The sequence below is a fragment of the Pteropus alecto genome, unplaced genomic scaffold (genome assembly GCF_000325575.1).
Source record: "Pteropus alecto unplaced genomic scaffold, ASM32557v1 scaffold177, whole genome shotgun sequence".
In the NCBI taxonomy this organism is placed as follows: domain Eukaryota; kingdom Metazoa; phylum Chordata; class Mammalia; order Chiroptera; family Pteropodidae; genus Pteropus; species Pteropus alecto.
Window position 1 is genome coordinate 618991 of NW_006442207.1, and position 17275 is coordinate 636265.

The 17275-nt window shown below is 39.5% G+C and overlaps 1 protein-coding gene and 1 pseudogene across 2 annotated transcripts; both read right to left on the reverse strand.

Moving 5' to 3' along the window:
* On the reverse strand, positions 1-17269 carry FAM45A (family with sequence similarity 45 member A). Of its 2 annotated transcripts, XM_006920821.3 has the most exons (9): positions 17161-17269; positions 15107-15303; positions 13584-13663; positions 11702-11850; positions 10397-10508; positions 8713-8813; positions 5499-5606; positions 3576-3670; positions 1-1511 (listed from the first exon to the last, which is right to left on the reverse strand). In XM_006920821.3, the coding sequence occupies exons 1-9, from the start codon at positions 17213-17215 to the stop codon at positions 1335-1337; spliced, it is 1074 nt and encodes a 357-aa protein (XP_006920883.1). In that variant the 5' UTR covers positions 17216-17269; the 3' UTR covers positions 1-1334. The 2 variants fall into 2 exon arrangements, with proteins under 2 accessions (XP_006920883.1, XP_015451871.1); XM_015596385.2 differs by lacking the exons at positions 13584-13663; positions 17161-17269 and having other exon boundaries at positions 15107-15242.
* Positions 2236-2354, reverse strand: LOC112470210 (annotated as a pseudogene).
* Positions 17270-17275: the final 6 nt, after the last annotated feature.

Below are 17275 nucleotides of genomic sequence, written 5' to 3' on the forward strand. Positions count from 1 at the left end.
TTGCGTATCAAAATATTTCCATTTTATTTTGGCATCATAAATTTGTAATTTTAACAACTTTGATCATTAGCTAATATAGTAATACAAAAATAAGGGAGAAAAAGATGTTAGTATTCATTTTCATAAAGTGCAGATTTAATTTAAATTGTTTGCTTTTAGTAAACATCCTCTTATTTCAGATCCTCCCCTACCCAAGGAGGGAGGGGAAAAGGCTATTTTTAATTTTTACAAGAATAAATGAAAGATCCAATAAAGACAAGATTTTTTTTTTTTTTTTTGCAAACATTTTTCTGGGTAAGATTTCTAAGGACAACAGTGGAGTGTAAAATAACCTTTCATAATTGATATGAATACATATAATAACAAGTATATAATTTAGACCTCATGCTTATTTTATAATTTTTAGGTCTCCAATTATGAGAGAGGTACATAGCTGAACAGAACAGTCACCTTCACATGTGGCCAAGCTACATCCACTGAAGTTGTTTGAAGATGTTCTCTGGTTTTGGCCTTTGCAAGAAACTAATTCTCGCGCTCCCTTACCAATTATATAAAGTCGCTGTTTCAGCCAGCCAGACGTTTAAATTAAAAATGGACTACTTATTTTACTCTGCCACATAAGGGCTGGCTTCTTTTACAAAATAACATTGCTAGCAACAGGGTTAACTGAAGAGTAATCAGTGGCCTAAGTCTGCCAAGCACTTACCTCTGCAACAGTATAAATATGAATTGTTAACGTCTACTCAAGTATAAAATTTATGCAAAACCCTCATAGGCAAAAAGTTCAAAGGCCAAGAAAAAAATTTTTTCTTTTACAAGAAAGTGCAACTGCAGGGTCTTTTGAATGATTTTCTAGACAGTTCTGCAGAAAACTTAGTAGTCTGGCTCAGAAAGGAGAGTTCCTCATGAGGAATTAAAGTTCTTCCTGGAAGAATACAAAGGAAAATTTCAGGCAGCTTTCTGAAAATAAACCATCAGTTTGTGGCTACACAATGAGACAAACTAAACTTATAACAATGAAGGCTTTTGGGTTTGCTGTGACGTGCACGAGAACTTGACAGAGCTTTTGTCTCTTACTCCAGAACATCGAGCCATTTACAACATAATCTATGGAAGTGACGGCACTTTGTCCGACATCAACAGTAGGCATGAAACTAATGACAGGAGAAAAGCAGAAGTGTTTTCATATGTGTTTCAGTGCTTTTCAGGTCAAATCTCAATACTTTCAAATGAATCATTAAAACAACATTTTGTTATTTGCAGTATTTTACATAGTTAATGAATAATCATGGTCAAACAGCTTTAGATCAGTCATCAGTGATACAGTCACATGGTCAGATTTTCAGCATTTGTTCAGCTGCTGCTAGATGGTAAAGGAAGTTTTCTGTCGCTGGCGGAAATCGTCTTTGCTTTAGTGCCTCAAAGTTGAGAACTAGCTTTTCTCCATCACCTGAAACTTCTGAAAATGGTGTCAGGTTGGTGAAGATTTCTTTTGTTTTTACAGAAATATCCTTTAATAGAAAAGGAAAATATGTAGTATGTTAGCATCAAAACATTTGAATAGTTGTTGCATTTGAACAGAATTATTCTATTTTTTAAAGTTTTTCAGACTAATTTAATAAATTAGGAAAAGTGAAACAACCTTAAAATAACATAGAAAAATCAATGTCACCGCTAATTTATTTTTGCCATTTTCAAGTGTACAATTCAGTGGCATTAAGTATGTTCAGAGCATTGTATAATGACCACTGCTATCTATTTCCAGAACTTTTTCATTATCCCAAATTGAAATTCTATACCCCTTAAACAATAACTCCCCATCCCCCTCTTTCCCAGCCCCTGGGAACCACCATTCTATCATCTGTCTTTATGAACTTGCCTGTTTTAGGTACCTCATATAGGTGGAATCATACATTATTTGTCCTTTTTGAGTCTCGCTTATTTCACTTAGCATAGTGTTTTCAAGGTTCATCCATGTTGTAGCATGTGTTAGAATTTAATTCCTTTTTAAGGCTGAATAATATTCTATAGCATATGAACACATTTTTTGTTTATCCATTCAGCCACTGATGGACATCTGGGTTCCTTTCACCTTGGCTATTGCTAATAGTGCTGCTGTGAACAAGGGGATACAAATGTCTATTTGAGTCGCTACTTTCAATTCTTTTTGATAATACCCAGAAGTAGAATTGCTGGACCTATGGTAACTCTATGTTTAACTTTTTGTTTTTTTAACGCCTACAGCACCTGGTCTTCCTAGGTGGTCTCCCATCCAAGTACTAACCAGGCTCAACCCTGCTTAGCTTCTGAGATCGGATGGGATCGGGCTTGTTCAAGGTGGCGTGGCCATAGTATGTTTAATTTTTTGAGGCAAAGGAGAGTCTCAGTGTTCAGGTCCTCGAGACAAGACCCACCCACGCTTCCTGGCCACAGCTGACAGGCCACCAGCACTGAACAGAAAGAACAGTGCTGCTGGTGGGTCCCTGTCAAAACCTGTGGCCCTTCTCACCCTTCGGCACCCTGCGCCTCACACGTCACTTTCTCAGAGAGCTGTCCGACGACTTGTCTAATATTTTCTACCTCAACCCCTTGTTTGTCACAGTGTTCATTTATTATAGTTCACAATGATCTTGTCACTTATTTTCTGTTCATCTACTCTGCTAAAATACAGGCCAGAAGTGCAGGGACTTTGCTCACCACTGTCATCCATCCCACTGCTCATGCAATGCCTGACATGTAGTCAGTGCTCAATAAATATCTAAGTAAATAAATGGATAAATGAAGAAAAGAGCTAGGTACAACCAGGTGAGCATGAGCAGAGCCTGCCAATCAGAGGTGCCCCCCAGGTAGCACACGTGTGTGCAGACAATGGGAGATGATCCTTCCAGGCTCCGGGCCCCCAGTGTACAAATGAGGCAGGGCCTGGGAGAGGCTGGGCTGAAAGTCTATCTTGCAGGAGAGGAGCAAGTTGCTGCAAACTGGCAGCAGACAGGAGGGGAGGAGGCTGGGCCAGCTGGGAGCAGGGGAGCAGCTTTATCACCACATGGAGAGGCATAAATAAAACCCATTTCCATACCAACCTGGCAAGGAGAGACTAGGAGGTCCACATGGACACAGGTCAGTATGAAAGGTAGGCCCCACAGAGGAATTAAAGCTACCTGCACATTGTGACACCAGAGCTGGCTAAGTCTGGCGGGGGTCTGTGTGCTTACCAATGTCCCAGAGACAACACATCAGAGCTAGGTGAAGATGCTCCATCTAGTGCCCCATGCTCAGCAGCAACCTTCTCTTGAGAATTTGTTCCTCTGAAAATTTTGCTAGGAGAGGATGTGCTGGCAAGTCCAGAAAAGCATTCCAGACCACGTAGCAGTCACATTTCTCATCATAAGTGCTTGGCTTCGGCACCAGCCCCCTGTATATATCTGTCCCCAGACCCTGATGACTGATCATCTGCCTGCTGGCCTCTTCCAGTCACTTGCCACTGTTCGTGTGAACAAGAGAACGTGCAGCCCTGTGCACACCGCCCAGCTACACCACTTCAGGACTCTCAGTAAGTCGGCAGAGTAAGGAGTTACCTGTATAACTTGGCTGTCTGATTTCTCTGGATCTTCTGCAGACTGAACAATTAGCTGACCCATTTCTTTGTGCAGTTTGCCCATTGTCATGGCCTCTGGTGAGATTAAGAATATGTTGTATGAATATTTAGAAGTTTACATAATAAAAAAAAAAATTATGCCATCTGAAAATGTGAAAGAGGAAATTTTCAAAAAGTAACTGAAAACCTCCCACATTTCCATCTTATTGCTAAACACGAGTATGATGACATGCTACGAGGTAAGGTGCAATCATGATTTATAGACTTCATGCCCAAAATAAAGACCAGTATCAAACCAAATTCCTCCTTCATACCTACCTGATAAGAATTATTTTTTTTTCTAAAAAAATCTAACGAAGCTTCTGACTACAAATAAGTTGTGAGTTTAAGCCAAGAGCTCAACTTTGCTGTTGAGGTCTACAGTTAAGATTCCGAGTTGATTTTTCTGGCAGGAGTATTGTGAAAGAAGCGCTTCCTGTCACTTCTGCAGAGCCAGCTGCACATTCAGTGTGTAAAGGCCATTGGAAACGAGCTAAAGAAACAACCTAAGTTACACTAATCATATCCGTTACCACTTTCTGCAGCAGGAGATAAACAGAAATTTGTTTGTCACTCCAAGGGACAAATTCGATTTGAATGGGGCTGACTGGGGTTGAGCCCATTTTACAGACTCAGAGCAACAGATGGCAGCAGGGAGATGGCCATCCTTTGTGGTCTTAATGCTTCAGCAATTTAAGTGGCCCTGGCCAGTTTTCTATCACTTTGGCTTTACAAAAGGCAGTATCTCCTAATGATCTGATTGTCTATTTTGAATCTGTCACCATGAACGTGCATTATGTTTATAATTTTAAAACAAAAGAAAACTGGTTCTGGTTGTATTAATTTGCAGTTAGCATCTAACAAAAATTCCTAACTAGCCAGCATTCAGCTGCCCCAGATTTAGGACAAATGCCAACACAAAAGGAGTACCACAGAAGTGCCCTGGGCTCAACACACATTTAACCCAATCCTTACCACTTTATGTAGCTGTAATTTAGGACAATTTAAAGTTTCCAGACAACACTCTGACACTAGAACACTCTGTCCTGATCATTAGTTCCGAGAATACTTTCATTCCCTTGGGTTTACTGAGACATCTTTCAAACAGATTTTTCACGCTGGAGTCACAGTCAATCCCTATATAGTGATAAATGTCTACATGCTCTTTGACACTCCTTCCTTCTAATTCCTCCCCGTTAAGTGTGGACTGGACTTAACAACTTGCTTTTAACAAAGAGAATGTTGAGGAAGTATGACTTCCAAGACAAGGTCACAGAAGCACTGTGGTCTCCTTCTCTGTCTCTTGGATCACTCACTCTTGGGGAAGCCAGCTGTCATGTCATGAGAACACTAAAGCTGCCCTATGGAGAGGCCCATGTGTTGAGGGCTCTTGCCATGTGAGTTAGCTTAGAAGTAGAGCCTAGAGACCCAGTCGACTGCAAGCAAGCCTGGCACTATCTTGATTGACACTTCATGAGACCCTGAGCCAAAATTTCCCAGCTAAATCAGTCTTGAATTCCTGACCCACCAAAACTTTGAAATAATAAATATCTATTGAATCACTAAATTTAGAAGTGATGCAATAGGTAACTAATATACCTTGTTTAAACAGAAAGTGAAGAAACAAAATAAAAAGACTCTTATCGACATATACTACGCAGCATAAGCACCCAGGGTGTATCACTAACATGGCTAGGCCAGAAGAATAAATGCTGTGCTCTAGCCACAGAAGAAGCCCTTGAGCTTCAGTTGAGCACAGCAGGTGAAGCAGGCCCTCAAATACTGGTTTTAGAGAATCAGCTTAAAAAACACAACTGCTTGCCTTGCAATTTGTGTCAACAACGGAAGAGAACAGAGCACTAACCTTTTGCAAGTGGAGCAATGGTAATCTCACTGTCTGCCAGATTCACGAACACGTCGTAGAGCTCTGATCTATTGCTCACCTCCGAGTCTACAAATCCGGCGATGTAACCTGCATTACAAACATGACCGACATTACTGGAATAGGAAAGAAATCATTTTGTGAACATGTCAAAATAGAACTGAGTCTATAGATTCATCAGCTGCTTTTTTTTACTGCTCTGTTTATTCAGGATACATTAGCTGTGCTCTGCGGCATTTCTTAAGACTACATTATCGTCAGTTGCCTAAAGAAACTCACACAACTCAAAATGTTCCAAATCTAGATAGACTTCAGTGCCAAGGAAGGAGGCTGAAGGAAAGCGTTTACTTTTCAGTTTTTGCTTCTGGGGTCAAAAATGACAGACGAGGCAGGATGCTCTTGACTAGTGTTCCCCCTTTAGGTCTTTGTCTCCAAGAAATCATAGCCAAATAAATACCCAGGTTTCCCAAGGAAACAGCATCATTGTTCACCAGTTTCAGAGCTGACACAGCAAGTGCTAAAGGAATCAGGGCAACTCCAGAACTAGCAGCCCGTCGGAACTGGTGTTAAGACAGCAGTTCCAGACTTTTTCAGATTTCACAGAGCAGTACAATTTAACCCTTTTCCCAATCAGAAAGAAAAAGTGCAGCTCGCTGCCAGCGTTAATTTAACATCACACGTCGGAATGTTAACTTTTCTAGGATTTGACATTTTCAGCAATCAAGAATTACTATATTTTGTAAATGGAAATACCACTACTAAAAACAAGATGCTATAAATAGGATGATGTCATTTGTTTCTAAAGAATATTGATATACTTGAGTGATGCGAAAATAATAAAAGTGAGATATTTCGTGGCAAACTTTGGGGGTGGGGTTAGGGCAGTAATGGGCAAGCACTGCTTATGAGTATTCGTGGGGCGAAGGGGAAATGGATTTTTAAAAATTTGTTTGACATGTGAGGACCAATGTATCCTCGAGTTTTACTTTACCAGAAGTCATTTTAAAAACAGCAACAAAAACAAAAACTCACCACAAAGCATCCCGACACAGACTCACTCACATACGAGAAAATGTGATATAAGACAAATGGTACTGCTGATTATTAGCGAGAGAACACTACTCAGTAAGTTTTCCTGGGCCAAATGGCCATTTAAAAGGAAAAAAATGAAATCAGCTCCCAAACTCACACATTACCAAAAAAGTAATTCCAGGTACATAAAAGATGTAAATGAGGAGGAAGAAAACTTAAATTTTTATAAAAAAATATAGGAGAATATCTTTCTACCCTTGGGATAGAGATTTTCTTAAAATATAAAAACTAAAATAAAAGTCTAATACATTCTAACACATTAAGATTTCTAGTCATAAGAAGATAACATGAGACTTTTTTAAAAATTCAAACTCAGAGATTTTTGAAGCATATATAACCAACGATGGGTTCATATCTTTAGTATGTAAATAACTTATTTATGTTTTTTTTTTTATGAGTCTGTGTCGGGATGCTTTGTGGTGAGTTTTTGTTTTTGTTGCTGTTTTTAAAATGACTTCTCCTGGTAAAGTAAAACTCGAGGATACATTGGTCCTCACATGTCAAACACATTTTTAAAAATCCATTTCCCCTTCGCCCCACGAATACTCATAAGCAGTGCTTATGAGTATTTCTTATTTATAAATCAATAAGAAAAACAATCCAATGGAAAAATGGGTACAAGATAGAGAAAACACAAACGGCAAAAAACATAGAAATATGCTTAAACTCATTAGGAATCAGGAATAACACAATGGAATTTCACCGCACACCACCGAGTGGGCAAACGTTTTAAAGTGTGACAATTACCAAGTGCTACTGAGGACGTGAGGTAGCGGGACCTCTCCCACACTGCTACCGGGAGGTAAATCGTTAGAATCCCTGAGGAAAACATCTGGCATTATCCTGCAGCTTGAGGATTTGTATATATAACCCAGGAATTCTACTCCCCAGTGCGTAACCTAGAAAGTCTTGCATGTGTGCAGCGAGAGACCCATAACAAGCATGCTCACAGCAGCACTGTTTTAAAAGTGAATAACTAGAAAAGTCAAAATGAGTAAAACATGGTATACCGCTTAATGCGATCCTATATGGCAGTGAAAATGAATGGGATTACAGATAACCATATGGACAGGATGAATCCCACAAAAATATTAAATGTTAAGAATAAACAAAGCAAAACAAAAACAGGCCTCAGAAACACTCATCTGGGAGCATTTGGGATCATGTTTCCGGCAATTGTCAATTTTGGCTCAAATAAACTATAAAAATTAAAAAAAAACAAAAAACAAAGAACTCATCCATCATCTATCATGAGTCCATATGTACATGTAGTTATTTTGGTAAACTTAAAGTGTGTTGTTTAGAGATATGTGTCTATGTGTAAGTGGCTAGAGGAGCGGGCGGAATGAGATAGGAAGGTCCATGGGGTGCTTCAAAGTACTGACGGCATTCTATGTCATCTCTGGTGAGTCCATGAATGTTCCTTTTTTATAACTTGCGTAAATATTATGTATTATTTTATATGTAACAAATATTTCATAATTAAAAAAACAACAAAAGCCCCTACTATCTACCATCATTGTTCAGTGAAAAGACCTTTTAAAACTGTAAAAGTAAAAAGAGCATTTTAACTTTAAATTCAAAGAAACTAAAACAAAAAACGATGGCACTACAAAGTTAGGATTACTGTAGACATAAATAATACTATATTATTAAATTATTCCCAGAATCTTATTATTAAAAGTTATTATACAAGTATAACACCATTTAAAAATAATTTTATTTTTTTCCTTTGAGAAAAAAATATGAAAAGGCTCAGAATGAAGTCTAAATCAAATCACTGATAGGAAAACTTTTAAGATGAGAATTTCACAAGCTAAAAATAAGTTGTATTTTGGTGATGGTTGCGTAGCAATGAGAATGTACTTAATGCCAGTGAACTATACACTTAAAAATGACTAAGATGGCCAATTTTATGTTATGTGTATTTCTCTCGATTTTTCTTTAATTAAAAGTTTTAAAAGAGAAAATAACTGGTTCCATTTACCAAAGAAATAACTGATCAGTACTCTCCTTAGGAATGCATGCAAAACAAAAAACAAAGAACCAAACGGCACCCCTGGTTAAAGCCCAGCCCTCCCCACCCCGGGGTCCTGTAGTCTACCTGTGCACACCTGCAGGGCTTCCAGCTCTTCGGCGTTGAGGTGCACATACGAGTGCAGGATGGTCCAGTCCTGTCGATGCCACACCAGGGCAGGCAGAGTCCTAAGGAATCAAAGAGAGAACTCAAATGCTGCTGGCCTTGACCCGAGGGACTCAGCCTGCCCCTCCTTCTTCTGGCGGAGGGTGCTGGCTAGCAGAGGCAGAGGGGAGAACCAACCCTACATGTGCCAGCACCACCAGGCTTCAAATGAATTTAATGCAATGCGTTAAACTCTGCTTTTGGGGTCAGATAAGCTACAGAAAGCTCAAGGAGAAGTTTCAAAAGATCTCCATGGTGTCAAAGAGTGACGCTTCTAAGGTTTTCCTCCCGACACCCCACCCTGCAGACTGTCAGAGGGCCCTATAGGCAGGAAATTTTTTTGACATCTCTCATTTCGATTTAAAATTCCAGTCAAATTTGCATACCACCTTGTGTTTATTTTTATTGCAAATACATTTCCTTAAAAAAACCTTCCAGTAAAACAACTACTGCGGGAAGACATGCTGAATTGATCTGTGGTTTTCTGAACCCCCTGATGCCGTTATATATGTCAGAAGCTCTGGACACCCCAGTTTCAGTAGCATAAATGTAGAGGAAAAGAGTAATGAGGTAGGAAAGTACAGAGTTTTGAAGTCAGAGCGAGCACAATAAAGTCTGGCCCTCTCCCCAGGATCTGAGGCACCCGTGATCACAACAGTAACATTTCTAGAGCGTGCACTACAGGCAAGGTACCTGCTAAAGCACTTGACGCAAATTATCTCCAATTCTAAAAACAAGCTTCTGAGGTATTATCTTCACTTTACAAATAAAGAGACTGAGGCTTAGCAACATTAGCACACTTTACGTGGTCACAGAGCGAATAAACTGCCCTCCCAGGATTTTAACCCAGGTCTTTCCGACTGCCAGGCCTTTCTTCTTTCCATTATCTAACCATTTAGTCTCTCTGAGCCTCAATTTCCTCATCCATAAAACAAGGTGATAACACTTGCAAGGTTCTTGTCATGTGTAAATTTAATAATGCAAAGTGTCTTACATGATGCCTGCCATAAGTAAACACAGCACTAATGCTAGTTCTCCATGCTTTTAAAAAAGAATCTAAGAACGAGTTAGATTAGGCAAAGAAAACAACTAAAAACAAACAAACTGTATTTATTGTAAGAATAAGAAAAGAGTCCATGGTAAAATTGAACAGAAGAAACAACTTAGCTAAAACAAGGGTCAGGAAACTATGGCCCAGGAGTTGCTGCCTATCTTTGCACATAAAGTTTTATTGGAACACAGCCACGCTCACTCACTCACATGCGTACTGGTACTGTCTACGCTGCTTTTATGCTACTGTGACAGTTGAGTAGTTGGGACACAGACTATGCGGCCTACAAACCTAAATATTTACTCTCAGCAAGGAAAAGTTTGCAAACTCCCTGCTCTAAAACATTCGTATTTCAAATTTAAAGAATCTGTCCAAATTCAGTAACTCTGAACTACTAAATCTAAACTGGACCATTAGACCAAAAAGATAATCCACCCCCAGCCTAATACATTCTATTTCTAGCAAATGCGCAACAAAACAGAACACACATTAACACCAAATGTTCCAAACTGGCTGCCAACAAAGTTTACACTTTTTAATGATTAGAGTTGATACCTGGTAAACTCCTGGACAGCTTCTATTTTGGGGTGATAGACGACAATTCTTTTCTTTAGCATCAGTGCTGTGTGTAAGATAACAGTTTCCATTCCAAACTGAGATACAATGTCTTAAAAAAAAATGAAATCATAATGTTACTGCATTAAATATTATATAAGGAAATCAAGTTTTTGTTATAAATAATTCCTATCAAATGAATGCAAAATTATTTTCAACACAAAGAACAAATTTAGGTAAGTGGTGTAGGTACAGAAGCACCTTATCTGGCGGATGGGTTTATCAATCCATACATGTGCTCCTAGGACAGGTGTCACAGCTGCCCACACCTGTCACACAAGGGACTCTTTGGTGGAAGCACGGATAAAGCCAGATTCACAAGAAAGTAGAAAAAATGGTATGAAGGGAACCAGAACATTTCTGTGCCATGAAAACTCCTTAAGTTTTAAAAAATGTCCACTGATCACCCTGTCCTGCATGTCCTTACTTAAGTCCTTTTGAGACAGTTGGACAATACCTCCAAAGGGATGCTTGGAAACCATATAAACAGTAGAGTAACAGTGAAGACAGACAGGTGCTGTGGGAGGACAAGAACGAAGGCCAGCATTCCCCTTGAACTTCCTCTCCTCTTTTTTTCCCCTCTTTAATGCCTACCTCTCTTCCACCCCTGACTTATGAACTTTGCCATCTCCCCTTAAGAACTGGATTTCTGAAGGCAGGGCGTCTCCTCTCATACACTTGCAGTGTGCACCCGGGGCCTGAACCCAGGACCTTCTGTGTGTAAAGTGACGTGCTAACCACTACACTATGGAACCACCCCCATTCTTCCCTTTCTTAAGGACCCCGAAGTCTGTGGCTTGGCTTTGGGCTGTCTGACCTTTTGGATGTTCCAGCTAGTAGAGAAAGGCAGGGAGTTGGACTAGGAATCTGGGCCAGGGGCTTGAGCTCTCCAGATGGAAGAGGTTCAGTGCTAAGATCTAAGAAAACTATGGAAGCCAGTGGAGATCTGGAACCACGAAATTCAGCTCACTCGTGAAAGAACAATTCTACATTAACAATCAGAATCATATGGAAAGGAATATCATAAGTGTGCTTTTCCATGACAGGATTTGAATCAAATAAGGAAGTGCAGAAGCTGAAGTACCCTCCTGTATAGGAAACAAATATTACATAGATGGAAATATGTAAAAAGTTGGAAAAAGTCTACTGAGAGACTGTCCTGGACTTGAGGATTTTGTTGCTGTAGGGATGGAATCCTCTGGGATGGGTTTTTATTTCTTTTTTCGTATTGTTTTTTTTTTTTACCTTTGATGGAGCCTGCGAGGTATGCCTTTCGGGCATCAAAGTCTTTGCTAAGGAAAGAGCCATTTTCTTCACTCTGGCATATCCCCTTTGTGAGAACTGCAATATAACTCTCCATCATTTTAACTGGGCTCCCATATTTCAGGTACATTCTGTAAGAAAGGACAAAAAGCAACCATACTTGTATTTCGCATGACTGCATGGAGAAATGCACCAAGGCTAGGCATGAGTACTTTCTAAAGAATCGAAGCGAACTTGTGAATACACTTCTGAATGCCTGAATCTTTCCGTGATACGATTATTCTATAATTTAATTTGAAATGTATTTTAAAAGATTTAAAAACCACTTGGGAGACCCTCAATTATTTGAGGTCGTCTCTCTCCGTACATCTGAGGAAGCCTGCTAGAGTTCACTCAGGCAGGAGAATGAACTGTGGGCTGTCTGAGGCCCTGTTATTCTCAAGAACACTGTGCACTCATATCTTTTTATGTCTCACATTCACAGCTGGTGTTCTAGTCATAACAACTGTTTTATTGCTGCGATCTCCTTTGACAAGCAGTTTCATGCATTGTTCAGAAAGCAGTAATTAGTTGTAGAACCTATATTTATTATCAGAGTTCCCAGAGATAACTATATTTATATCATTAAGAAATCAAACTCCTATAAGTTTCTGGTGATAAATGCACATTAGATATATTCATCAAGTTAAAACTTCCAGAAAGTGCTGACAGGAAACTGGCTCTATTTATAGCTCACATGTGAAATCAATCCCTTCCCTTCCCCTGAAATCTCTTCCTGTGAGTAAATTTTGCTTGAAAAGCACGACCGGGTCTACTTGGGCCTGTCAGTAGCTTAAGGAATAGACAATTAAGAAAAAATAAAATAACTTTTTAAGACAGATCACTTAAAAATGATATTTATTGCAGATTAAGCAATCATAATTGTAGTAATAATGATCTCCCTTTGTGTCAGAGCCATATTAGCAGACAACTGTTTATATTCTACAGTGAGCCATATACCTGGAATTTATCTTATGACAGCAAGAAGTGTTTCTTATCATAGCTGCTGCAAAAACAGTAAAACTTCATTTGTCAAAATACAACCTAACTGAAACCCTTAGGTAAATGAGAAGGTATTCTTAGACTATATTGTATGTGTATGCATATACATGGCAAAAAAGGCAATCGTTTATCTAGTAACAATAGTTTTTAAAAAACAAAACTAAACTAAAACCCTGCAAAAGTCTTCATTATAGACAAAGACAATGTCCCTAACAGGTAAGAAAGATTGCATGAAGGCAATTAGATATACTTACAGAGGCAAGAAAGTAGACCGGTGTATTTAGGATAAATTTTTTCAACAGCTGGGATGAAACTAAAGGAGTCTACTTGAATCATGACTAACCAATTAATCCGTTTTTCAGCTCCTCAGCATTCCAGCTAAGAAATGTTCTCCTGCGCTTTAGCACAATTCAAAATGCTCATTAACTTTCTCCAAAATGGCTCTTACACATGGACCGACACACATGAACCAACTCAGCACTTCATAAAGCACTGAGCCATCCTATCCTGCTAAGGAGCTCTAGATTGAGAGTGAGCAGAACAGACCAGAAGTGGCAAGTGACTCCAAACACCCAAGACCTACGACAGTTGTGCAAACTGCTTTCTCTCCTCTCTCAACCATCTGCCCAAATAAGCGGAGCAGTATCGCCAAAGCAGAAGACAAGGTTCCTCTTTATGAAACGGTCTCTGAAGGGCCAGTAGAGATTAAGTTGGGGAGACAGACGACTGAAATTTGCTTCTTCAGTATAGAAATCTGCTCTGTTACTATAGAGTAAGATCTTCATTTTTGTATATTAGCAGTTAATACACTTTTCATACAGACCTACACAATATCCTAGTGAAGGCGGCATATTTCTCTGGATTAAAATCTTTGGCGGTCAGAACAATAGAAAAATGAGTCACCTGTCCAAAAGAAACAAAAAAGTACACTTTTTAAATACACTTTAATGTAATAATTTTTATCACTATATTCTAACAAATTTCTTATACAAGACACAGCAGCATTAAGGAAAAGACCAAAATATAATGAAGTCCTCATTTGCTTATTTATATTTTTATATGTATGTACACACATATAAAACATTATACATATATTTAATTTCCTACATTAGAATAATACTTTTAGTTAGAATTTTTTTCAAAAAAATATTTCAAATATCAAAAAAATGAATTTTTATTTAAAATCCCCTAACCTCATCAAAGCAGAGCTAGGAATGCTATATCGGATCTACCAAGCTAGTAACTATTTTTCATTAGTGAAACAGGAAGATGGAAAACAACAAAAATATATCTCAGTAAAATTCTTACATTAAAATTTTACAGTTCCTGAAATAGTCAATTCTCTGTAGGATGCTATGTAATCTAAAGGGCACTGTTATAATAAGCTTCACTTATGTATATGCCTTTATTATTATAAATGCAAATTTCTGATAATCATATACCTATTATTCCTATTAATGAGACAAATTTCAGAATTTTATAAAAGCAAAGCATTTAAGAAATATATTTTGAAAATCATATTTTGAAGTATAAGTTCTCTAAATTTTGTTATTTTTCAAATCTGAAAAACAGATTTGAAATCGATGTTGCTATAATTTGGCAGTTTGTAGTGTAAAAGGTAGATAAATCTACCTAAGGATATATTAACACTTTTCGGCAAGAACTTAATGTACATAAACCAAAGATTTTATAACACATTGAAAACTATCATTTTGCAAATTTGTATTTTCTAATTATGAATCTCTTTTTCTGTTTTAAACCTCTAACGGTTTCTAAATTGTTCTCTCCAGTAGTTTTTCCTTTAAAAACTTGCTGGTTGTTTGAGATTAAAGTCCACAATGACCACATATTGGTTTTCAACATGTCACATTGATATTGTTCATATCAAATGACACACACAAAAAACCTACCGAACACATGAGTTTTCTTAATTATCCTTCCTCCTCTTTAGTATAGCTTTACCATCCACGAGCAAATTTTAAAAAGTTTTCTTAACCATATCAAGGATAATTATACCCTCTAAAATAGCTTTTAATTATGGAAAAAATACTTTTTCCCACTTATAATCAGTCATGACTTTGAAACTACTCTTACATCTCTACTCCATCAGAGTATAACCTGAAAAAGGCTTCACTATACTAACCATGGGGTCGGCCATATTATACCAATTAAAACTTATAGGACAAATGAGAGTGAAACATGAAAGAGAACATTCTCAATGAAAATCATATTTAACGTCTTTCAAAAGTGTACGGTGCATGATAAAGTCTAAAGCTAAGAGTTACTGCAATAACCTTACATCACTTTATAAATATTTTTGGTTTTTTGACCTTTATGTTTTCATACCTTTTTCAAAACGGAAGAATCTGGAACTTCAACTGTTGTGATATAAAACCATGTTCTTCTGTACTGACCAAAGACAAAGGGATGGAGAAGTTTGTTTTCATCCGTAAGGCAGCATTTTCTCAGCAGCAGATTCCTTAACGTAGCTGTTGTGGAAGGATAACACCACACCCACAGAACTTCTCCATTTGTGTCCTTTTCTACGGTGGAAAGATGGTCACTGTGAGAATGTCAAACAGCAGCAAGGAAGTGAATTGATTGGTTACTCAGAAGCACTTAGTGGAATCACTTTTAACATCCCATTTTACAAAGCAACCCGGAGCGTGTGAGACCCCTAATTCCCACCTACCTCTACTGGTCAAATTACGTAGCTCTCCTGACCTTGAATTTTAGTAAATAATGTTACATATGGAGTGCGCAAATTCTGTATTTAAAATTTCAATAATAATAATAAAGGTTATTCAGTCATATATGTAGTTTCATCATCAAAGTAAACACCTCGATAACAAAACAGAAGCAATTGACTAATAAAAACTCCAGGCAAAAGAGAAAGTTACTGCACATACAGCAGTAAGAATCTAGATTTTGATCAATAGACTTAAAAACGAACTTTAATTATGGAAAAATCAAGTGTATAAAAAAGCAGAGAACATCATAAAATTCTCCCTCCTCCATTACTCATTTCAGCAATTATCAACACCTGGCCCTCCTTGTATCATAAGGGGGAGGAGCCCCCGATGATTTTCAAGCAAATTCCTTTAAAATGCATATCAATATAAAAAAGCAAAAATCATGCTGAATTGAAAATATGATTACAAGTTATTTTTTGTTCCACTGCTACCAGATAAAGTCAGAGTTTAACTCAGTCTTAATTCAGAAGTACCTTCAAACAGGACTCATATCCCTGAAGTACTTAGATTTTGCTTTGAAGCAGTTTAAAAATCACATTAGAAATCTACGAGAAGCCGTTTCCAGATAAATGTACTCCTTTCAGACACTGAAAAGCAATCAGCATTTTTCGCCAGTTTTCCTAAAACCAATGTTCTTGTATACTAAGGAAACAGAGTGTTTAGGGGGTCTGTGAAAATCTCGAGAATAATACTTTTTGAAAAGGCAATGGCACGCAGGGAACAGACAGTTCATTTAAGCATCCGTGCCCGCTGTCGCCTATCGAATGAATGGTTTCTTGAAACACCCAACCCTGCCTGAAACATTGCACCCGGCTCAGGCACACATTCTGGGCTGCCCAAAGATCCCAAAGCACTTCCTCATCCATTAACCCCTCAAAACTAACCGGGATCCCACTCAATGTGATTATACAGACAGCCCTGCTACGTGCACGTACTCTACCATATAATGCAGGAACCCTTCGATGAGTTGGGTTCTGGATCTAGAATGCAAGGGTCCCAGTCTGGGCTCCGCCACTTCCCAGCATGCGTCCGTGCACAAATAACACTCTGGGCCTCCGTCTGCTCCTCCGAAAAGTGGGCATCAAACATTACCCACACCCCCTGGAGCCGAGGTGAGCGTTAAACAGGGATAATCCATACACAATGAGCTGCACCTGCGCCTGCACAGATAGCCACCATGTCTAGAACCACTCGATCACAACATTCGCGCAGCAGGGGGCTGCGAGGGCAGTCTTGCCTGTCTTTCTCACGCTCTGAGGAACTTCGGCCCTGCTGCCTCCCCGCCGTGAGGCCCCCAAGCGGCTCTCGGCCCAGCCCGGTTCCTTGCGCAGCGGACCCCTAGCAGTCGTGAGAGCTCGGTCACCCTACACGTCCGGGTTCGTCTGCGGCCTAAGGGGTTTGGGAGGAACTCCTCTCCGGGACCTGGGAGGCCCTGGCAGGTCCCTGCGCCCCGCTGCCCGGCCTGGGCGGGCCCCAAGCGGGGCCGCAGGCGGACGCGAGGAGAAGGCCGGGCCCAGCTACTGCCCAGCCCAGGCCCAACACGGAGGGGGCCGCGCCCTCCACCCCGCGGGCGGCGCCCCTGGCCCAGGCAGAGGTGGAGGCGGAACTGCCGTGAGGGCCTGCGGGGAAGCGCGCTTGCGTCCTCACCGATCAGCCCGACTCCAAGCATCAGCTGAGTGTCGGCCACCTCTTCGGCAGCCATCTTCCGCCGAGGCAGCCGCAGCAGCGCGCCCCTCCGCCTGGGCACTCCCTCCGCCTGGGC